Source organism: Sesamum indicum, linkage group LG7 (assembly GCF_026168435.1).
Source record: "Sesamum indicum cultivar Baizhima isolate 11 linkage group LG7, ASM2616843v1, whole genome shotgun sequence".
NCBI lineage: Eukaryota > Viridiplantae > Streptophyta > Magnoliopsida > Lamiales > Pedaliaceae > Sesamum > Sesamum indicum.
The window spans coordinates 14,611,898-14,636,062 of NC_142663.1; the positions used below are offsets into that span (position 1 = coordinate 14,611,898).

At 34.6% G+C, this 24,165-nt stretch overlaps 3 protein-coding genes, 1 long non-coding RNA gene and 1 pseudogene across 5 annotated transcripts; 3 read left to right on the top strand and 2 right to left on the bottom strand.

Moving 5' to 3' along the window:
* On the top strand, positions 1-5,028 carry LOC105166955 (cytochrome P450 714A1). Its single transcript, XM_011086480.3, has 5 exons — positions 1-423; positions 2,885-3,111; positions 3,377-3,627; positions 4,113-4,479; positions 4,571-5,028. Exons 1-5 carry the CDS (start codon positions 84-86, stop codon positions 5,000-5,002), a joined length of 1,617 nt encoding a protein of 538 aa, XP_011084782.1. The 5' UTR covers positions 1-83; the 3' UTR covers positions 5,003-5,028.
* A 120-nt stretch (positions 5,029-5,148) lies between these two features.
* LOC105166953 (uncharacterized) lies at positions 5,149-6,808 on the top strand (annotated as a pseudogene). Its single transcript, XR_016066502.1, has 2 exons — positions 5,149-6,076; positions 6,175-6,808. The product of XR_016066502.1 is annotated as an uncharacterized LOC105166953 (transcript).
* Positions 6,809-8,525: 1,717 nt separating this feature from the next.
* Positions 8,526-11,493, top strand: LOC105166956 (GroES-like zinc-binding alcohol dehydrogenase family protein). The gene is made up of 6 exons (XM_011086481.3): positions 8,526-8,929; positions 9,349-9,457; positions 9,578-9,669; positions 9,818-10,076; positions 10,605-10,748; positions 11,098-11,493. The coding sequence occupies exons 1-6, from the start codon at positions 8,580-8,582 to the stop codon at positions 11,191-11,193; spliced, it is 1,050 nt and encodes a 349-aa protein (XP_011084783.1). The 5' UTR covers positions 8,526-8,579; the 3' UTR covers positions 11,194-11,493.
* A 458-nt stretch (positions 11,494-11,951) lies between these two features.
* On the bottom strand, positions 11,952-15,606 carry LOC105166957 (autophagy-related protein 18c). Its single transcript, XM_011086482.3, has 5 exons — positions 15,303-15,606; positions 14,204-14,985; positions 13,275-13,533; positions 12,505-12,628; positions 11,952-12,286 (listed from the first exon to the last, which is right to left on the bottom strand). Exons 2-5 carry the CDS (start codon positions 14,978-14,980, stop codon positions 12,193-12,195), a joined length of 1,254 nt encoding a protein of 417 aa, XP_011084784.1. The 5' UTR covers positions 14,981-14,985; positions 15,303-15,606; the 3' UTR covers positions 11,952-12,192.
* A 2,044-nt stretch (positions 15,607-17,650) lies between these two features.
* LOC105166958 (uncharacterized) lies at positions 17,651-21,900 on the bottom strand. Its single transcript, XR_016066290.1, has 2 exons — positions 18,558-21,900; positions 17,651-18,452 (listed from the first exon to the last, which is right to left on the bottom strand). It is a non-coding gene; the product is annotated as an uncharacterized LOC105166958 (long non-coding RNA).
* Positions 21,901-24,165: the final 2,265 nt, after the last annotated feature.

The following is a 24,165-nucleotide window of genomic DNA, read 5'->3' on the forward strand; positions in this document are numbered from 1 at the left end:
CTGAAGCAGTGGTTGTACTTGGTCATCTCCACATATACTACTATTAGAAATTGTTAGTGTAGAGTGTCAAGAAAAAGCCAGAAATGAAGGCCCTTCTTCTTCTTCTTCTCCTTCTTGTTCTGGTTTTGGCTGTCCTTTTCCTCACAAACAAACATGGTCTTGTGGTTCTTGTTTTTGTTCCTGGTTTGCCCTTGTACTTGCTTGAAATCCTGTGGGTGAAGCCGTGGCGGATCCGGAGGAAGCTTCAGGCACAAGGGATAAAAGGGCCAAAGCCTTGGCTTCTGTATGGGAATGTTTGGGAGATGCAGAAAATCCAAGAATCAGCCAAGGAAAGCAGTGGGAAGAATGATGGTGATGAGTTCGTGGCCCATGATTACACCTCAACCCTCTTCCCCTACTTTGAACAGTGGAGAAGACAATACGGTAAACCTTAGTACCTTACCCCCCTCTCTCTCTCTCTCACACACACACACCCTAAATTATTGGGATGATTACACCACTCTTCAATGAGATTTGAAATGTGTGGAAGATTATATTTAATATTCTTAATATTTATTTTTATCTAATAAATAAATTTAGACATTAATAAGAATTTGTGATTTTATTGATATTATTTTTTTATCAAACTTTAGTAAGAGTTCAAAAGTTGAACCACCAAAACTTGTGGTGGGTGAGTTGGAATATTACCATACTTATAATAATATGAGTTTGAACTTTTATTAGGGCATTTAATGATATTAAATGTAGGTTTTTGGTGATATATAATTTTCAATGTATTAATATTTTAATCCTTTCTAGGTAAAAAAATATTATTTTGAAGTGCCGCCTTGATATTTTAATTATTATAAACGTGGCATGCAAATTAGTAGGAATCTCAATACAATTTATACAAATTATTTCTATTTTTAAAAAATTACATATACACCCCAAACGTCATAAATTATTCCTTTCTTTTAGGGTGATTTTGTAATTATTTAAAAGACAGGAGTAATTTATATAAATATAATAATTATTATTTTTTTAAATATTTCGAATTTTTCATCGCATTTAATTAAATTTTTGTATAACTTGTCATTTTTTAAAAATCAAATTAAATCATCTAAAATGTGGAAAAAGAGAAAAACGAAGTTGGAAAAAGGTGGTTTTGGTTTTGGTTTGTTGTTATCAGAAACTTACGTATTCGAATAATTTGTTCTCTTCCCTTACCAACGAATGATGCTTTGGGTTATACTGTTTCTAATCATAAGTCTTTTCATCATTTCTCCAATATTTTATTTGCCAAGAAACTCTTGAACCCGCCTTGGATTTAGGACTTGATACACCACATAATACTACCATCACTTTAGCTGGAACTATATTTCCAGTCCCATAATACAGCTATGGGTTATGGTGAGGAAACAAGGAGTAGTGTGATGCACTGTTGGTGAAGGGACATGCCAACTTTTAATGAGGAAAAAGGCATAGACTCAACATTCAAATTCAATGTTCCAAAATATCAACATGGTGTGGGAAAAAGTTTGAGGACAGATGCATGTGCTTTCAATCTTGTGTTTTTAGGTCATTTATGTTTTGAAGAAATTATGAATGTTTTCTCACATGGATAGTGTGCTCATTTAGGGCCACTCACTTAATTACTTGAATTCCACAAAAGAGTTTAGAGTATTGCTCCACGTTGATTGTTTTATGATTTGGACAAAAATCGTTTAGAGGACTGAAGAGTGTATTAGAATATTTGGATTATTATATTTATATTTTGAATAATTATACATACACCCACCAAAAGATATAAATAATTCATAAATCAAAAAATATAAATATAAAAATATTTTGTAAATAAAACAAAAAAAAATATGATTTCTGGGTCTTAAATTCTTTCACACAACCAAAAAAAATGAAAAAATTGTGGGTTGGTGCATTTTTAGCTAGTCCAATTTGGAACCTGCACAGATATATAGGAAGAGTGGTGGATTTAGTGGTGACCATCGTATCATCTTATGGTGGGGAAGCAGTGAGGTCGTAGGGTAGGTCAACTTCTCACTGATGTTGGAGTGGTTTTCAATCACCATCACATCATCATCTAATTACGATGAGCAAAGTGGTCCATAAAATCACACGTACTCAAAAATTTCTTTTGATATTAACTGAATATGCTATTGGAATCTTTTCACGTTTATAGGTTGAAAACACTATGTGGGCCCATATCTTGCACCTCTATTATGAGGCAATTATTACAACCAAATTGAAATATCATCCCAAATATTTTGCCCATAATTATCATCATAATAAATATTAATTCTTATAATTAAAATTAAATTTTTTTTGTATTAGTTTTAAGGTTAATTATACTTATACCTTCAAAAAAATATGAAATTATGTTGTTTCAAAATAAATTTTAAAATTTTATTTACGCCCCCTCAAAAAATTCACTGTTTACACTTGATCTCATTTTGTAAAAGTTTGCACGAAAAATATTGATATCAACAAAAAATATAATATAAATTTTTACTTTTGCCCCATTTAGCATTCTCATATGGTAATTTATACTTATAAAAAGGTACAAAATTATAATGATGTTAACCTTATTCCATATTGCATTTAAACTCTTATAGTACAAAAATATACATGACAATGATGAATAGAGATTTTTCGGAGGGGGTTTAAGTGTAATTTTGAATTTTTTTTTTAAAAAAGTGTAATTTCACATTTTTAAGAGGGGTTCTAAGGGTAATTTACCCTTGATTTTATTTAATCAATAGATAATTTATCATGAATTTTAAGCCGTAGTGATTTATAATATAAGAAAATATTAAATTTATTGTTTTTGTAGTGTTTGCAAATTAGAGAAGTGCGAATCTACAAACTTTTGGTTATTTGGTGGATGTAGGTCCGATTTACACGTACTCGACGGGAAACAAGCAACATTTGTACGTGAACCATCCGGAGCTAGTGAAGGAAATGAACCACTGTGTTTCCTCGGACCTAGGGAAGCCTTCTTACGTCACAAAACAGCTTGCACCCATCCTCGGCAATGGTATATTGAGGTCCAACGGCCACATTTGGGCACAACAGAGGAAAATTGTTGCACCTGAGTTCTTCATGGACAAGGTCAAGGTAAAAAAAGAGTACTCTAATACTAAGTTCAAAATTGTCTGATTGAGACAATACCAAATACTTAAACATCATCGACTCACGTTAGTTCATCGAGCTATTCTTCGTAAGACGTGAGATTCTGAGTTTCGGGATGTCATACCCTTTCATTTGATGAAACGCGGTGATCATCCCTAAACCTGAAGTCTCGAGTCTCGCTACGAATTTTCGTTAGTTCTTGAAATCATGTAAGAAAAAACCGGAGTTTTCTTTTTTGTGTAAACGGCAGGGAATGGTGGGGCTGATGGTGGAGTCCGCCGAGTCGTTGACGAAGAAATGGGAGGGCTGCATAGAGTCGCAGGGTGGCAAAATGGCAGAGATCAAAGCAGAGGAGGACTTGAGGAGTCTGTCAGCAGATGTGATCTCAAAAGCATGTTTTGGGAGCTCTTACTTGAAAGGAAAAGAGATTTTCTCCAAGCTTAGAACCCTTCAAAAGGCCATTTCTAAGCAAAGCTTCCTCTTTGGCTCCCATGCATTTAGGTATGTACTCCTCTTAGACATTTTGGTATATAGCTATCACACATAAAAAACACCCCTTCTATGTATCTTTAAAATTCTTACACAAATGAGGTCCGGTCGGATGTACAATTCTTGCACTCATGTACGCATTCGTAATTCTCTCGCTATGTAATTCATTTGGATTAAAGCTTGTAGGAGTGAAGAGCTCGAGCCTAAGTTATTTTTGCCCTTCTTGATAATTTTACAATATTTTACAGGGGTGTAGCTAGTTTTATAGTATTATTGGACGACCATCTATTTGTTCATGTGATTCATGACATTAGATCTTCGAACAACATAAAACTTGTGGTATTCTTGCATTTCGATTTGCTCTCTTGATCTTGTATGCCCTATGTTCCTGCTCCCAACTCCTAACAAAGCCAAACCTGATCTGGAGTAGAAAAAAAATCTACTCCTCTCAGAAGAGAACGTTTTCTCATAAATGTGTCTTTTAATTACACATGCAGATTGTTACCAACAGGGCAGCAAAAGAAAATCGAGCATTTGGAGAAAGAGATAGAAACGCTGATATGGGAAGTAGTGAAGGAGCGGGAGAGAGAATGCCAGGAGGAGAACAAGGATCTGCTGCAGCTGATCCTTGAGGGTGCCATCAATGGTGAAGTGGGCAAGGATTCATCTAAGAGGTTCATAGTTGACAACTGCAAAAACATCTACTTTGCGGGCCACGAATCCACTGCCGTTGCTGCGTCTTGGTGCTTGATGCTGCTGGCCCTGCATCCCCAATGGCAAGCCCGGATACGGGCTGAGATGGCTCAAGTCTGTGGGGACACTAGTGGTGGACTGGATGCGGAGTCTGTGCACAAATTGAAAACGGTACATGTTGTTATTCTTGTATGAGCGATTGTTATGATCATTATTCGAAATTGTCTCAGAATTGCAAAGTTTTGCCTTTTAATCTATGCAGGTTACAATGGTCATTAAAGAAGTGTTGAGATTGTATCCCCCAGCAGCATTTGTGTCGAGGGAGGCACTCCAAGAAACGCAAATCGGCCACATTGTCGTGCCGAAAGGTGTGTGCCTATGGACTCTGATCCCAACCCTACACAGGGACCCTGATATATGGGGCCCAGACGTGAACGAGTTCAATCCAGAACGTTTTGCAAATGGCATCACTAGAGCTTGCAAACTGCCACAAGTTTACATCCCGTTCGGATTAGGCCCTCGGCTTTGCCTCGGCCGGAATTTCGCCTTAGTTCAGCTCAAAATTGTGATCGCACTTATTGTGTCCAAGTTCACCCTGTGTTTGTCGCCTAAGTATAGGCATTCACCAGCTTATAGAATGATTGTGGAGCCTGGACAAGGTGTTCACTTACTTGTCCAACGATGTGGTAAATAGATATGGTTCTTGATTTTGAATGTTCAGTTAGGTACTTGTGTTATTTATATGCTTAGCTTGTGAAATTTTGATGTAATGTTCTCTAATTGAAAATAATTGTTAACCACTAAAAAATATATAAGAATCTTTACATAGTAGTAAATACAATTAACATAATTATCTGAATTTTCGACATTCAACAGAATTAAGATAATTAAATTCTTTCAATTATCTTGCCCGAAAAAGTGTTTCCTTGTCCTTAATTTGCAATAACCGTCATCACTACTCCCAACATGGAAATTTTTTTAGCCAAATCAGATTTAGCTGATTTTTGAAATGTACATCAATTATAAGGCAAGTGTAATGTACTTATTATAAAATTATTTCAAGTCTGACAAATCCCAATCTGGTTAAAATTTCCTTCATACGTGCAAAACTTTTCTACTATGAACCTTAGAATATTATTACTCATGACTTGTTCAGAAAAAGACAATACCTTATAATTTGCAGCATACATTTATTTCCTTAGCATTAAGCAAGGTAGCCTTCCAATGCTGCAAACACGCATACCTCTGCTTTCTCCTTTCTTGGCCTAATAACATGTGCTCTTCTCAATTTCACAGGTAAGATCGGCAGCAGATGGCGAAACTACGGGTCGAAGTCTGCCTGATTTCTGCTCAAGGCCTCCGACGAACATCATCACTGTGGAGGCTCCAGTGGTTTGCTGTCGGATGGATTAACACGAACGACAAGTATTGCACTACTGTCGATGCTTCTGGCAGCACGAATCCCTTCTGGAAAACCAAGTTTTCTATGTCTATTGATGCTTCTGATTCTGCATTTCAAGACTTGGCGCTCCACGTTGAGGTTTATAGTCGAGAGCCGGTTTTTTCTCAGGGAGAGGCTCCTGGGAACAGCTACCATTGTTTTGAAAGAGTTGTTAGAAGTACTATGGTAAAACGGAGGTTTCAGGACATGTTGACGAAGTAGGGAGCTTTCAGCTGAGGAAAAAGAATTCGGACAAGCCTCGGGGATTTGTGGACGTATCGATCCGAATTTCGGAAGAAAGTGAACAGTATGGTGCAACATATCCAGGTTAGGAAGTCTTTAACTTGAATCTTACAAGTTTTCCAAGTGGGGAAATAAAAGGCAGACTCCACGCTCCAACACTGACTTGAAATAAGTCAATGCAGTGGTGAAGACATGTTTCGTCCCACTGACCGTTGTGGTGGTACCGAAGGAGCCACCGAATATGGACCTTTACAATTTTTAAGGCCCCATCTGCCTCTAAACACACTCCAGCAACCAGCCTTTATCAACTCCTCCAAACTACCATACACCCGGAGGCGGAGGAGACCTATCTATCACCGTACTCGAACTCCACCACCACCGCTGCCTCCTTCTAACGTTGGATACCTTCCGACGTTTTTCCCCAGAACGGATAATTTTAGTCAATCTATAGCAGCAACAGTAGGGCATAGGCCACCTGGCTTTGCAACCGGTCTTGGTGCCGAAGCATTAGCAGCTGGTGCTATGATCTTCGGTGATGATTTCATGTCCTGGTTCGAGTTTTCCAGCCATTTGGGAGATGCCGGTGTTACCATCTCAACTGATCCTCCTTTGTAAAACTGCTGCAGTTGATCATAGTAAAGCATCTGTAGCTGCTACTCTGCATCACAAATCTTGTGGTTTACTTGTATTTATACCCCTTCAATTCACCAATATATATATATATATATATATATATTATATGCAAATTATTTGATTAATTTTTATCTCGGTAGAGTAATATTATTGTTCTGATAATGTTATTCTTGAAATAATATAAAAATCTTATTGTTCGTATTTGATTGTCAAAAAATTATTGTATGCTGTACAAAGTGTATTTATTCTACATATAAGTTTTGCATAATTTTTATACGATAGTTATTTTCATAATGATTATTTTGCCATTACAAATTCTAAATATTATTTTACTATTTAAATGATTATATTTTAAATTGAAATTCTTGAGTAATAACATAGAGATGTTAGGAAGTATGGAAAAGAATCTTACTTCTATTATAAGTATTTTATTTTATAAATTCCTTTTAACTAAATTAATCACTTTACAAAATTAAGGGATAATTACATTGTTTTTTTTCTTGAAGTTTGATATAATTACATGTACACCTTTTGTGGTTTGTAAAATTATATTTAGTATATTTGACGTTTGTTTTTGTCTAAAATAAATCCCCCTGTTAATAAAAGTTTATCGAGTTGCAGGTAAAATGAATCTCTATTTACCTCTGATTGACGTACTACTTACTTATTACAGGTAAAATAAATCTTTTCTAATCAAATTACTTTTGTACATTTTCACATATTAATGCATATGAGGAGTTATGTATAACTTTATCCTCAATTTGGCAATTACACTCTCCTTCCATGAAGTTAGGTCTAGTTACATGAAGACCCCCTATCGAAAAATTACATCTAGCACCCATGAGGTTTGTTTCCCTCTAACAAATAAATCCATCAACTAGTCAAAATTCATTGAATTTGTTGATATTAAAAAAAAAATTAGTAAAATATCTATATTAATCCCTAATTGACTTATTGCAGGTCAAATAATTTTTTCTTATGATCAAATTACCCTTGTACATCTTCATGTGTTAATGTATGTGAGGAGGTATATTTCGTCATTACAAGGGTAATTTAGTTCAAAAAAATTATTTGACCTGCAGTAAATCAAGAAGGGATAAATGTTAATTCATTCACTGTTTTTTTATTAATATCAACAAGTTCAGTGAGTTTAGACTAACGAATTGACTTATTTATTACACAGAAGCCAACCTCAGAGGAGTGACATATAATTTTTCAAACCACAAAGGTTTATGTGTAATTACATCAAACCTCGGGGGAGGAGAATGTAATTATCCGTAAGATTTATTTTGACTCATAATGAATTTTGACTAAGGAAATGATTTGTAGTAAAATGAAAAATATTAGATGTAATTTATCAAATTATGAATAGTGTATATATAATTATACCACAAATATCAGATGATGATATAATTATTCCTACAATTAATTTTGGAAGAAAGAATCCAATAAAAGTACAAGGAGATTAAGCGATGCAATTGAGAGTAGGAGGCGACAAAGTGAGACAAGATCATAGCAAAAAGTCAAATATACCCTTTGTCACATTTATATTATTAGAAAGAGATGGTATTGTTATAAACTTATTAGCCAATCACTCTTAATAGTATATAAGAAAAAAATGTATTATTTTTTTTCTTTTTCTTCTAAAACTTTATCTACAGATAAATTACATAATGGTATTTATAGATCAGATTACAAATTATATTAATAAATATTATAATTATAAAATATCAGGAGAATCATCGTCAAGAAATATGTATGTATTCATATTACATATATTCACAATAGTATATTTGTTTTTATAAGAGAAGGCCTATTTTTGTAACTTCATTAATGTAAGCTTTGAATAATGATGATGATTGTGTTTTGTTAATTAATATTTCATTTTATATAATTGAACTTCATTTCCACAGTTGATAAAGATAGAGAACAGGGAGAGAGAGAAGAGAGAGCAATGATGGAAGCTTTACTCTGCAGAAATCTGGGCGACCCCACAGTCCGGCCCGACGGGGCGGAGAACTCGGCCCTAACCATCTCCACGACTTACCCGATTCCGCAACTCAACTCGCCGACGGCGGTCAGAGTCCGTGTCAAAGCAACCAGCTTGAACTTCGCTAATTACCTCCAAATTCTCGGTAAGTACCAAGAGAAGCTGCCGTTGCCTTTTATTCCGGGCTCCGATTACTCGGGCACCGTCGAGGCTGTGGGACCCGGAGTCACCAAGTTCAAAATCGGGGATCCAGTTTGCTCTTTCGCTGCTCGCGGATCATTTGCTCAATTCATCGTCGCCGATGAATCCGAGTTGTAAGCAGTTTAATGTTTTAACGTGGAAACCAAATTTTGGGCTTTGATGGAAGTTTTTGCCTCGGGAAGTCATGAAATGTTCATGAGTATTTAAGTATTTTGTTCTGACCAAATTATTGTTTGTTTCGGGGAAATTTCATTATGGAGGTGTTGCGAGAAATGTAGGTAATAAATTCCTACAGAATAAATGCCTAAGAAGAGTTAGAAAGTAAGAGCGCCTCCTCTAAGAATTTTCTTTCTATTCTGGAACTGATCTTATTGCTAAATTTTGTACGGTATTTGCTGAATGCTACATTTTCCATCAACTAAAGTAACCAAATATATGAGTTCTCTGTGTGTTACCAGAGCATAATAAACAATGAATCATAATAAACAATAAGCAGGTTTGTGGTTGAATTCACTAATTTCTTGACGTGCAGGTTTCTGGTGCCTGAAGGATGTGACTTGGTTGCCGCTGGTGCACTTCCAGTCGCATATGGTACATCACATGTTGCACTTGTTCATAGAGCGCAATTGTGTGCTGGTCAGGTAGAGCTGGGCTCGTGCCTATCTTGTCTACAAGAGTTCAATACTCTTTTTATTTTTGGCATACAATTGTGTGTATGAGCCTATGAGGAATATGTGGTATATTTATGGTTGAAAATGTAGGTGTTGCTGGTTCTTGGTGCAGCTGGAGGAGTTGGTGTTTCTGCTGTACAAATTGGCAAGGTCTGTGGTGCCATTGTTATAGCTGTTGCTAGGTAACCACGTCCTTTTTACATACTCTATTATGATGTGAAAACTCGTGTTCCAATTCTAGAGTAGCATCCTTCTGCATGACGAGGGGTTTTAGTTTTACCCGTGGAAACTTGTAGTGGCATAATTGAGTCTTGGGTTGCCATCTGGTAGGGGAGATGAGAAGGCGCAATTTCTGAAGTCACTGGGTGTAGATCATGTTGTTGATGTGAGCAAAGAGAATGTCATTGAAAGTGTGAAGGGGTTTCTAAAGTCGAAAAGGCTGAAAGGAGTTGATGTTTTGTATGATCCGGTTGGAGGCAAGCTTACAAAAGAAACCTTGAAGTTGTTGAACTGGGGAGCACAAATCTTGGTTATAGGGTTTGCAAGTGGTGAAGTACCTGTAATCCCAGCAAATATTGCTCTTGTTAAGGTACTACCTTTAAGGCTTTATAATATAAAATGTCTGGCAGTGTTATTGGTTTCTTTGTAGATTGTTTGCAACATTAATGAAAGAAGGTATTAGCATAACAAAAGAAAAGGTCAAATCTTCATGAAACATAGTTCTCATTAGTTATTTATACATTCAAAACTGATACTTGCAAGGTTTATGTTACTAAAAGTAGAGAATATAAATGTGCGGATCAAGACCCTTGGAGATATATTTTTGAACATGTTGGTGAAGGAATGAGGGGTTTTGTTCAGTCTTTTTCCAATCATTATCAAAAGAAGAATTTTATTATTTCCTACTCTTGCTGGACAAGGGCCTCCCTTCCTTCTCCTTTCTTCTTCCAATTAACTGATCCTTACTGCTTTGAACAGATTCAACATTAAATCAATTCTCACATGTGACACATTTGGTGTCTATTAGCTGAATCTCATAATGGTTTGAACAACACTTTCTAGCTCGTCTTCTAGCAGTCTTTTTTGCTGTTCTGTCAGCACATACTTTGTTTTGCAGAACTGGACGGTTCATGGACTCTATTGGGGAAGTTATAACATCTATCGACCACATGTTCTGCAAGATTCCCTAAAGGAGCTGCTATCCTGGTTGGCTAGGGGATTGATTACCATCAAGATTTCCCATACTTTTAGCCTTTCTAAGGTGAGTAAATAATACAACAATTTCTTATTTTGACAGGAAACAGTATCTCCAGTGAAATAGAAGCAATATCAAATTTTTCACATGCTGGGTTACTGTAAATTTCTCACTGCCTCTTAGCTGCAAAGTTTTTTTCAGTTTCATATTGCTCACTTATAATGTTATGAAAATACTAGGAAAGGGTATTTTTTCTGTATATATTGGCATTTGAAGCAAGACATTGGCTTCTTGAGATTTCTTATATCTGATGGTTATCTAGGATCATATGGTTCCCAGAACTGCTTTGTTAATGTATTCAGTTGGCAGGTTTTGGCAGGAAATTTACTAAGGGCTCTGTTTTTGGTTTTGACAGGCAAATCTTGCTTTTGCTGCCCTCAGAGATAGAAAAGCAATTGGAAAGGTTTTGATTGCCTTCGATGACCAGAAAACTACGAGGTCTAAGCTTTAGTTGCGTCTTGCTAATGGAGCAAACACATGCATTTCTTATAAAGCCCAAAATGTGGTAGCATCAGCCTCTTGTATGATTCTAGGTGTCAATAGTGCTGCTGATTTCCCTTGACAATACTTGTACTAATAAGGTTATGTATTGCCATTCAATTGTGCTTCATGGAAATAAACATATTGTAGTACATGAAACAAGAATTCGACACACAATTGTTGTTGGATCTTTCTTATGTCGATACAGAGTGTGGACAATGTTGTGCTGGTAAGTGCACTTGTTGATAAATGAAGCTTGTAACTTGCATCATCCTGGAAATGAACAATGAATTTTTATGAAGCTAATAACTTGCATCATACTGGGAAGAACAATGAATTTTTTTCCATGGCTAGATGTGTATACTGGGACCATAGTACTGCCAAACGACGATTCGTACGAGTCAGTTCAATCAGTTGACCACCTTGTCAACTAACCCGTTGAAATTACATCAACGTCCAATATTTGTCGCCGATGAAAAGCAATACTCATCCGCAATACTTATAATGGTTCTCCACGGGGTAATTCCGGTACGATCAGTGCTGCTTGCAGAAAAAATACGTCGGTTTAGGGAGCGGGCGAGTAGAATGACCGAAGGAACGGACCTAATACGCTCTTTGTAGCGCTAATTGTTCTTCCTCCAATAACATGATATAACTATTTGCTCTCATGAGAGGAAATAGTCAACATTATCAGGTGTTACACCTAAAATAGCACTGACATGAAGCATATTAACATGGAAATACAATAATGCATTCTGTCCTTATATCTGTAGGATTCTGTAGCAACCATACGGGAGCATAGGCAAGTAAGTATTATTTACAGATTAGTTTGTTCATTTAGTTCTGTGCGTATTTACATCAGGAACAAATGTTATGTGATGAATAGATACATGATATATACATTCAAAGGATCATTTGCGCATTTTACACAGGAAAAACAATAGCATATAGCACGGATACCACCGTATTGCTATTTGGGTCTTGTTTCAGTTTTTAGAAAGCGGATATACTCCTGCTGCACCATCAACCCACCCTTCGCTGGATCAAAGCTGGACCTGTAGAAACTGCTCGCGGCCCGAACAGAAAATGAAAGAAAGTAAAAGAAAGAAACCTGATCATTACTTGTACTTCCAATTATTTCTGATGAGACAATCTAACTGGTTGTCAACAATTCTGACCAATATCCTTATAATGTGTTTTACGTTATTGAGTTGCAAGATAGCACAAACAGGGATGTGAAACTAGCTGAGGTAAAAAGAAAGTGCCGACAGAGTGGGCTTACCTCCCATCCATGCCTAAAATAATTACAGAGTTATGAGAACCAAATGCTGCAATAAACTGTGTACATTCTGGCAAGTGAAACTGCGCAAATGACCATTCTGAGCTGAAATATTTTGGTAAAACCCCTGGAGAATTGACAAAAACATGAGATGAAAAAAATCCCTTCCAGTTTAAAATATGAAATATTGCGTCAATATTAGTAGCCAGAAAGTGCAACATTGAACATAGGAGCAACATTTTGAGAAAACCATTCGGTCACTAATACTTAAGCAAGATATGCACATTGCTGAGGACAGACAGAGGCAGGCATTTTAAATACACTAGGATGTCGGTGTCTTTGAATATTGGGTTCCTGTGGAATATGATCCTACTAATTTAGTCAAAAATGTTGCAAATGCAGTTACAATCCTGATTTAGAATGAAAAATCAGAATTAAAGTTTATTAGAACCATAGATTGGTCTTCATCATTTTGTAAACATTGTACATTAACTAATACAATCTTGCACCACATTAGTTGACTTCATTAAGTAGAAACCCGAAAATTCTAGAGGCATAAATATCCTCAGTTCAATAATTTCACCGTTCCTTGGTTTCACAGAAGAATGCCCACCATCAGTGGATTATCAGTAAACTTCATGTGTAAAACTCACCTCTTTATCATTTTAAATAAAGTTGCAAATATATATTCAGGCACTCAACTTAAGTTTAAGCCACTCCATGCAAGGACTTGCCTGTAACCAGAATAAGTTTCGCATATACAATTGTCATACCTTTCATGAATGAGAATGAAGAACCAGGATTAGCACCAGTGCTTGGAGAAATTAGAGGATCAAGGGCGTTTGAAGAAATCTGATAAAGCAATGCTGGACTTTTAGTAGCAGAGGAATCAGCTGTCCTGTCTTCACCAACCACCCGCACTCGGAGACTGAAAATGTGGACTGTACCTTTGTCACTGGACACAGCTAACCACTGAACATTCGGAGACAGTGCTATACTGTATATATCAGCTTTATCTGCCCCTCTGCGTACCTTTAAGGAACAACAATGATGAAATAAGAAAGAATGACAAAATGCATGACAATAATACAGATTATGTTAAGATGCAGTTGGGAATTCGGATCAACAGCTCTGCAACCAAAGCAGCAGTATCAATCAAGTCAAGGGAGCAAACCATAAACTATTTACATAATGAACACAGCATCACAACAGTCAGGATACCGTTCACATGGCTAATGACATTGTGACATGTAGCACAAGTTAGGACTGATGCACATAATATGTGCCAGCAAAAAGGCATGCTTACAGCTTCATAGGAATCTTGAGAAATAAACAATAATAGACTTGGAATATTCTAAAAAGCCAGCAGCTGGTAACTTCTCCAGAAAAACATAGGAGGATAGAAAAGCCAAAGTTCCGACTCATTAAGCCGATTCCATGTCTTTATTCCCACATGAAAAAATCTGACAATAATATATAAAGTTTAACTATGATATATCTAGCTCCCCTATTTTCCGAGAAGCCCAAGATGAAGCTTTTTAAACAGTAAATGGTTGTTTTTAGCAAAATGAAACACCGCGTAATTATAAAGCAGAAAGGGAGAGGAAAGATCTGAACTTATTACTTTTAACATTTCAATCATATTGAGTGCTGCACAAACCCACTAATATGAAAGACACAAGAATAAATTCAAGCATGTTACCTCTTGTAATCGAGTTCCGTCCATTGTGTTGAAAATTCTTATCAGAGTGCCTCTCATACTGGCAGTTGCAAGAAGCAGCCCATCCATTGTCAAGGTCATGCAAGCAATCTTAGAATCATGAGCATTGATTATTTTTGTCATATTCAAGCCAAAATGTTCAACCCGAACTTGTCCTCGTCGCAGGCCTGGGCAGGCCAACACGGACGTATTCAGGTGGTGTGACAAACAACAAAGTCCCCTGGGATTTGCTACAGTCTCTATTTGATGAAGAAGCTTCAGGTCCATAAAATTATAAACATATATCTTGTGCTCTAGAACAACAACAACACGGTCCCGTCTTAGCTTAACTGCACGAACCTCAGATCTAAATGAGAACTCGCCTATGCACCTGCTTTGATGATCATCCCAGATAATAACTTTATTTGGAGGGTAATGGGTATTGGCTTTACTACCAACAAGAGCTAATATATTGCACCTAAACAGCATCTCAACAATCTTAAATCCCCCACTTCTGAGATCACGCCTGAATGTTTCCTTGAAAGGATCACAACTATATATACGAAATCCACGGCTTGTGCCAGCAGCAAAGCAACCATAATCCTGATTCCAAGACACAGAATATAACTCAGTTTCATCATTGTCTCCAATCTCAGGCTGTGGTTGGAGATGAGGGCCAGAAGCCCTACCCATCGGCTCATAAACACCAAATCCAGAAGGTGGAAATATCCCTCTAGACGTCGATACAGCGGAAGTCATGGAGTCCAAATGAACAGTCATCAGCACTATAACAACCAAAAAGTTAAACGATTTTAGAATATAGAAACACAATACAACTTAAGTCTAATCTTCCAAGCATGGATAAGAAATCACATTCCACCTAAATATAGAAAGCAACAAGAAGTTGCCAGCAAGATTATGCGGAACTCATAAATATTTTTCGAACATATGAGTGATAAGTCAGATATGGCAAAGCATAATCAAAAGAAATTCGGATCCCAGAAAAAGATTTCATTGATACAATACACGAAATTGTGCTAACCAGGAAACAAAAATGGGATTCACCGTGATTTACTTCCTAAGAGCGAAAACAATCACTTACAGAGCTTAATGACTATAGAATTTCCAGGAATTGGCCGTCATCAAGCAGAATTTTCAGCGAGTCAATCATGAGACCTCCATTTTAATGCACGATTCCACGCATTAATTACGCTAAACAAATTTAATCAGAAACTGTTCCCCGTATCGCGTCAAAACCCCTAAATCCCAACACATCTATTTATACTTCTCAGTCTATATCAATGAATCTGTATAGATGCGGAGGGTTCGAAAGTTCAGCATAGAATTTCTAGAGAGAGAAAACCAAAAAGATTTGATGGGAGGAATAGTGAGACAAATTCAGGATATGGAAGAAAATTTTTGAGAGAGAAAGAGACGGAGGGTGGAAGGTCACCGTATAAGATCACGACACGTGTTGAGAGAGGAAAATCAACGCACCTAATAATTTGGATTAAATTACTAATTTCTTATGGATCTTATTGTTCGTTAGTAATATTGCCAGAGCAGAAATCGTTTCTCCCGAGATCAACTGTATGATATGACAATTTTACCCTGCCTATTTTTCTTATCTTAATAATATATTGCTTCAATCAATATGTCAATATAATTAATACAAATTACAATAACTCAATAATTCATCATAAGGTGAGACATATACGCACACATTCAGTAAAACTTGAACTCCATAATTTCAAATTTATTTTAAAATATTAGCCGTAACCATTAAAATAAGATATTATTGATTACCTTACGTAGGTCTTGAATTGCCTCATTTGTGCTTTTTGACGTGTGCATAATTTATTAGATTAAAAATTATTAAAATATATTACGGATGATTTTGTAAATATTTACTAATTCATGATAAGTAAAAATAAATAAAATAAAGAATATAAATAAAACAGAGATATAGAGATTATTCAAGTGAGCGTCATATAAAAAAATATTATTTATTTTTAAATTATTTGTCTTTATTAAAAAAAATTATTTAGATAATTTAGTTAGTAATACACTTCAAAATTCATTTTGATATTAAATAATTATTTCATAGTTTTATATTTATTGATTATTTTAATCTAAAATTATCAATTACTTTTTTATTTCAAAGCAATTTTTATTTATTTATTTTAATACAAAATCCTACATACGTGAGTTGCTGTATTTTTGTAGTCTTTTTGAATTTTATTTTGCCACTTAAAAAATTCTCTCTTATTCTATATTTAAATTTAAATAAGAGTAAAATACACTTTGCCCCCTTAAACTATTCGTCATGTAATAATTACTCCCTAAACTAACAAATATAACACTTACCCCATACAATAAAATTTTTAAACAATATTACCCTTATATTATATATTTTTGTAGTTCAAGGAATTTTTTTTAATAATTTTGTATTTTAAGTTTATTTAAAACATTCTTAATTGAAAAAATATCTTTTATGTATAATAAAATAAAATATGATTAATGAGTTTAAATAATTTAAATTTTATTGTTTTTTACCGACTCAAAATTGATTAATTATGAGTGCCATAAATGCACAAAAAAAATTCATGCAAACATGTTATTAATTTTGTAAAAAAAATAAGTTATTAAATATTTTTCTAGATAAAAATAAATAATTATATATCGGTTTCTTTTTAAAATGTTTTCTTAAAAAATATGATAAAATGAATTTATTCATTTTTTTTTCTAAAAATGTCTTAACTTTTGGTTAAGAACATATATATATATATATACATTTGTCAATTTCTTTTAAGAAGTATATGAATTGTTGGTTATGTTATATATTGTGTATCTACTATATATATATATTAATTTATACTCTACTTTTAATTTTTAAATTCTTCACTTATTAAAAAAATTAATTAAAAAATAATTTAGTGATGATTCAATATACAAAATTTTAAAATATATTAAAAATAATATAATTATTGAAGGCATGAGGAGCACTTCCAACCAAGAAAGTAAGTGTTTTATTTATTAGTTTAGAGGAATAAATATTACATGACGAATAGTTCAATGGGACAAAATATATTTTATCCTTTAAATAAATGTACCATTATTTATTTAAAAATTCACCAATGTTTTCTATTTAAATAGTTAGTAAAATATTTAAATTCATTTTTATATTCAACATACTTTTGTACCTTTATACTTATTAATTTATTTTTAGGTTTATGTATAGTCGTACAGGTGAAGAAAACTGATCCAGTACCAACAATTGGGCCTGGGCTCTTTATAGGACAAAAGCTATTGGGCTTTCATGAATGGGTTCTAATTGGGCTAACTTCATTAATGACACGCGTATAACATATTTTACTAAATATAAATAATCTAAACGCTTACTTGGTTCGAACAAAAAATAAATGTATAAAAAAAATTAAATGAAAGGAATTAAAAAATAATTATAGTATATAAAACCACTCTGGATCCCAATTTTGTTTTGTCGTACATTATATAGAAAAGTAAAAGTATAAGACTAAAAAGACCAGAAAGTACCCATTTTAATTTATTTTACCGACTAATACCTATAGACATTATTTTTTACTATTAAAAAACTTTTATTTGGGATATTGGCAGCGGGAAAAAATACCAAAAATGGAGATGTTGAATTTATATTTTTTTCTTGACTTGGTCCAAATTTCAGTGACAAAAGAGTGTAGGCCATCAATAAAACCAAGAATTGAAGTGGATGGGCAAAGGGCAAACATGAAACAGCAGCACATGCAGAGCCGACATCTACAGCTCTAAACTTGGAGTTTCATTCATGGAAACCTCTGTAATAGAATTTCTTCAGACATCACTATATATGGGATTAGATTAGATAGGGGGAGGGGGGACCACCACAAAGTTTGTGTCTTGTTCACAAACCCTAAGGCTGACTTGGGGGAGACCCCTAGATATTTGATATTTTCTATTTTGGCACTAATTGGACAAGAATACCCCTCCCTTTCGTGAAGTTGTGCGGTGTCGGTTTGGTTGTTTAAGTAATTTCAAACCTCATATGTGCTTTTCTAGTAATTTTATAGTGCTTTTTGAAGAGTGATTCGTGTTTCAGACAGTAACCATGACTCAAACTGAACATTTCACAACGTCCTGTTGGGAGACACTGATCCTGCCGAATGACAAGTCCCGGCCCCTTCAACTATGTGGTGGATGGATTTCAATCTTTATTGATATCTTGACCTGACCTGACCTGCAATAATAACTTGCTCTTAAGAGAATATTTGTAGTACAATATGAACATTCCATAATGCATTGTTAAGGGAGAACTCTAATCACGCCCAACTAAGGTAGTTACCGTTCCCCGATCACTTCAACTATGCGGTGGAGAATTTCAATCGACCTGTGATGAGGGCTCGCTCTGATGAGAATAATTGTACTCAATCTTAACATTCCACAACGTCCTATTAAGCAACTCTAATCACGCCCAATGAGGGTAACCCAACCCGGCTCTTAGACTATCTTTATCGAGGCCCGTCTCGAGCATTTCCACCCTAGTTAAGTGCCCAGGACCACAAAAAGAATAGATTACTCAACTATCACACACACATACACACACATACACTTTTCTAAGTAACTCCTTTAATAAATCATATTAGACAAAGAGATCAACATCAAAACCAATAATCAACCACATTTCCACCAATAAAAAAGTACTACAATGTCCAAACCTAACACACATGAAGAAACCAGGGACCACCAGACAAACCGAATTTATTTGATTTTGCCCATAAATAAGACTTAGACTCAATAAAAGTGCTTACCAGAAAAAAGGTAGTCATGATAAATTATACCATAATTTCCAAAACAGGATCAAACAAGATTACAACCCCTCATCCATTTTCGGCAATATCTGTAGCCCGACTCGCCTAAAACGTGACCTGTCTCGAATGGACCACGGAAAATAATATAATACATCGCAGAACTGCTCAATAATGTGCCAAAGTAATTAAAGAACAATTCAAGAATCACTCTGAGGTACGACCTCTCATGTATGAGACATAAACAAGTGGTTAGACTGTACTAGATGAGACATAAAGAAAATCAAGTGGAACAACATAAGATCTTCAGAGCAGATACATATGTGTATGCCTGTACTTTTACATAGCAGATTTCAGATAAGAGTACGCTATTTATGCGAATCAAACCGACACAGTATAACCAATGGGTAAAGTAACAGTATAAGCTTACGATTAATGTTCTATAATCGAACCTGAGAGTAAAATCTTGTAGATGAGAAACTTCTTGAGCAAAATCGACAGAACATTGAATTAAGACCTTGTTATCGATGATCGAGTAAAACCAACGTGGTCAGACTACAGCCAGGAAAATCATTAGTCGAAGATATCTTTTTCATCCTTAATGAACAGAAGCAATAAACAGATTGGTTATTCAAAGATAGTTCTTGCAGTCCTAAGGACAGAAGAAAATGATGGGAACATTGAGGCAGCCAAAATTTCCTGGACAATAGGAACAACTACACTAGTTCAAAGTTTTATCACGACTATGTTTCTATGTTCCCTAAGTCTCCAAAAGTTTAAGGATGCCTTTGTTGGAGCGGAGAGAAACAAGATCGAAAGCTGTTGGGGAAAAAGAAATGAAGGCAATGACAAGAGGAGCTCCCTTCAGTCCAAGTACGGAGGGAGCGGGACGTGAAACTATCTCCCGCATCATTCACTCAATCACAGTAGCATAAGACTTGTTGTATTCTACTGAGTGGTTGAATGAATGAGTCGGCAGCTAGTTCAGTCCCAAAATCTCATCCATGAGTGGGCTGAAGGAAGCTCTCTTAGACCATTTCTCAGTTCAACATCATCCTCTTTAAGCCTAAAGGTAGTTCAATACCCCAACCCCCGCTAAGAAAAAAGGTGAAAAACTTCTTGAAGCAATGTAAAGCAAAGTTACTTATCCGTTCTTCAATTCCAAACAACCAGCGGATCGAGACCTGTTTAAGTCTTTACAACCAAGCTACTTCGACCTACCATTGTGCTCATTTATCGGATAACATTGTCAATGCCAAGTGTGCGGTGAATCAAGAATCTTTCTAATGACATGCTCACGATGTGTACGTACTAATTTTCTTAGTGGGAGCAACAGTTGATAATTGAATTTTGCTTTTTCAAGTGAAGCACTGAAAAAGAGAAACAAATACATCTTTTGCAGATGAATAGAACTAAAAACAACTGGACTTTGTTTCTCCCTTTTCTCTCTTTCTCAGTCAAATAAATGAATGATGCAGATCAAAACAATGTGATAGGATACCTGACACCTTCGTATATTGGGTATATATCCACTAAAATCATAATCAAATATATGAAAAGTGATAACTTAGAGATGTTTCTAGACAAATATACTAAATATCCCCTACTTCATCCCAAAAACTGACAGTGATTGATTAAACATACCTAATGCACATAGAAACATCATTAATGCTATAAGCCAAGATTTGTAATTCTTGTTGTTCTTGAATAGATAGTACTATTATAACAAGTATAATTAAACCATGTATTACTTATTGAATGGACCTTAAAGCAAGGATCCAATCACACTGAAATCTTTAACAGTTCACCTTTAGACAATGAAAAGACAAGAACTGAGATATAGGAAGGCAAAGTTCAAGAAAACCTGGACTTTGCAGAGACTTCTGTGCAAAAAACATATGTATATAAGGAGGGGGGGGGGGGGGAGATCAAAGAGGAAAATAAGAAGAAATGTTACCTAACGCTGCTTTCTTGAATCCAATCAAAATGGTGAAAATCTTGAATAGATCCCACAAGAAATGAATACTAAGCAAATCTAAGTGCTCTAATTACCTTTGAGATTCAGTGGGAAGCCAACTCCTTCAACAGGCAGTATAAACTTTTGCATAAACCCTAACCTGAAGAAACAACCTTCAAGCAAGGAAAATAGTAAAAAAACTCATTATCCAGTAATCTTCTTCATGAAAAACAGCCCAAAAATTGGTGAGAAGTGTTGGAAAAAAGTCATTCTGCAAAGACTGTCAACTTTCTGACACATTAAATAGTCAATGATCACTCAATGGATTTTCAAAGAGCATTCAAACCATGAAAATCTTTCGATTTTTCAGAAGGAAAAATGGGGTTCATTTATTTAAACAAAACAACATCCCCAAAAAGCTGTGAGATAATAAAGGGGTTGGGAAACAGCATTTTTCAAACCCTAACTCGCCATTAATCTTTTCTTCCACAGTGTTTTCATTGTTCTTGATGAACCCTTTTCACTCTCACGCCACTGCAAATGAAAAATGCAAACAGATGACCAAAATGATTGATTCTTGGAACAATAGATAGGTCTTGTTCTTGCACAGAAAAACGGAGAGCAATGACTAAATTACAGCGAACCCAATTGGGAGGATGAAGGGTCACTTTCGTCATGAGAATCAGCGATGGAGGAAAGCGACTCCAACAACATTTTTCACACACACATACAAGAATGTGTGTGTTTTCATGCATATTTATGTGGGTTTTTATAGAGGGTGAGTGATAGGTAAATTAACGTCTCTGGGCTTGCAGAATCTGCAGTGAAATGGTCTCAAAAAGGGCAAAAAAAAAGGTTAGGAAAACAGTGAACTCATCTCTCTGCCTGGACCGCACTCAACTTTTAGAGAGAGAGGAGAGTAAAGACAGTAAATCCAGTAAATCTGGCAGAAGATTAGATTAATAACAACAAAAGAGATCTTACATAAGCCTTTGTCCGAACATGGAGATTTCACAATTAAAAATTTTAAGGTTCATTTTGATAATATTCTTTTATTTTATTTAAATGTTACTTTAAATTTAAAACTACTAATATTAATTGGGTCGGAGGGTGATAAGACTTGATATTAGTTCTATTAAAAAATGCTTGAATTCATTAGACTTATTGAAAGATCGTTAATCAAAACCCTTTAGTAGTTAAGTAAGTCGGGATGTATAATTTAGCGGAAAGATGAATGATAATCTCTCAGCCAAAAATGACACATTTTTGTCCGAAATAGTTTTGGTGTACTTTATACTTATACAAATTGATGTGGCGTGGTTTTAATCTTTCAGATGCATAATGAGCTACAATTATGATTCCGTATCAGCAAATGAGTCGATCCGAGCGTGACTGGACTCAAGTAAAAAATGCTCGAATTCTAGTATTGCAAGAATATTTTGACCTTCTCTTTATATTTACCAATATATCCCCTCAATATATTTAATATGAGTCCTTTTTTTTTAATATATTTATATTTGAATGTGTTTGAATTATTAATGCTTGTCTGGAGAGACAAATGTTTTCTCTAGTCTATTTCGCCACCCCACGGGCCAAAAGGGGTTGCCCTACTCATGTTGCACTTTTTACGGTACGTTGCCCTACTCAGTGCCAGAGTCGCATTTCAGTACTATACAGTGTATGAGGGGCATTTTGGTATTTCATGCCACAACCTAAATACGCAATTCATGATCTTAACTTCGACATGATAATTAGAAAAAGCATCGGATACGCGAATATTTATCTCATTTTATATGAGTATTTGTCTTATTTATATAAATTATTGTGATTTGTTTATTCTTAATTATTTGTTGAATCGATATAATTTATCTATTAATGTTAATTATATTGATGTATTAATTGAATCAATATATTACTAAAACAAAATACGCACATTTGGGAATTCGTGGCATTTATAATTATCAATGAAAATTTCGCACATTTGGGAATTCGTGGCATTTATAATTATCAATGAAAATTTCAAGTTCTATATCACGTAAAATTATCATGATTTTATGTTGTTCATTTTTTGTTGCGGTGCAAATTGATATGGGCTTACGTAATTATGTATAAAAAATTGGGTAAATTACATCGACTTCTTTTAAAAATGATATAATTATAAATATTTTTTTATTGTTTGAAAAATTATCGATAACTCCCTGATACTTGACATAATTATGTAACTCTTGAACGATTTGGTGGAAATATCAACTTTACCCTTGTTGAAATTTTAATATATTTTTAAGATAAATAGATTAAATATAAAAAATGATGTTGGACTTATGTTATTATAAAAAATATATATAAAAAAAACTTAAAAAGTATGTCAAAATATAATTTAGGGTCTAGAAGGGTATTTTGAACAAATCAATTTAAAATTTGGATGAAACTCTAACGAGAGCTAATAGAATAGGTTGATTGTTGGACGAACATTATTATCATAGGATATTAATAATTTTTCAAACGACAAGATAAGATTTATAATCGTATTAAGTTGTATGGAAGCTCAACGTGATTTACCCTAAAAGGTTTAAGCAACTAAGAAATTAATAAGATTAATTTAATTTTTAATCGTCTGAATATTGTATAACGGCTAATTTTTAGTACTAAATAAACACAATTTTTTTTTTGGGATTTGGTTCACTATAAAATCACATATTCCCACTCCTTATGTGTGTAGAATAAAGAAAAAAAAAATAGTAATTTAGTATAATTTTTCTTGTACCATTTTTTTAAAAGAAAAATTTATCTTTTTATTTAAAGGCAAATAAGATAAAAAATAATTGATCCAGGCAGCTTGGTGGATTGGGCCCAAAATCAGACCATCATTCCCAACTTGACCTAACAACTGTGAGTCCTATTTACATACATCCTAGTATTATTGCATGTGTGGTGGAGAGCATTTTGATTGGTGGGGAGAATGGATAATCATCATCTGTTTATTACACTAAACTATCAAAATAGTTTCCACATATTATTAGGTTTAAAAACAACCCATGAATTATTGTATTTATTTTATAACTATATAGTCATATTTTCTTATATATATATTGAGTGCGTCTAAATATCGAATAGTATAAATCATGTCAAATCATTATAGTGTAAATTTGATTGCTGATGTAGCTTGATTCTCACCTCTTTTATTTTTA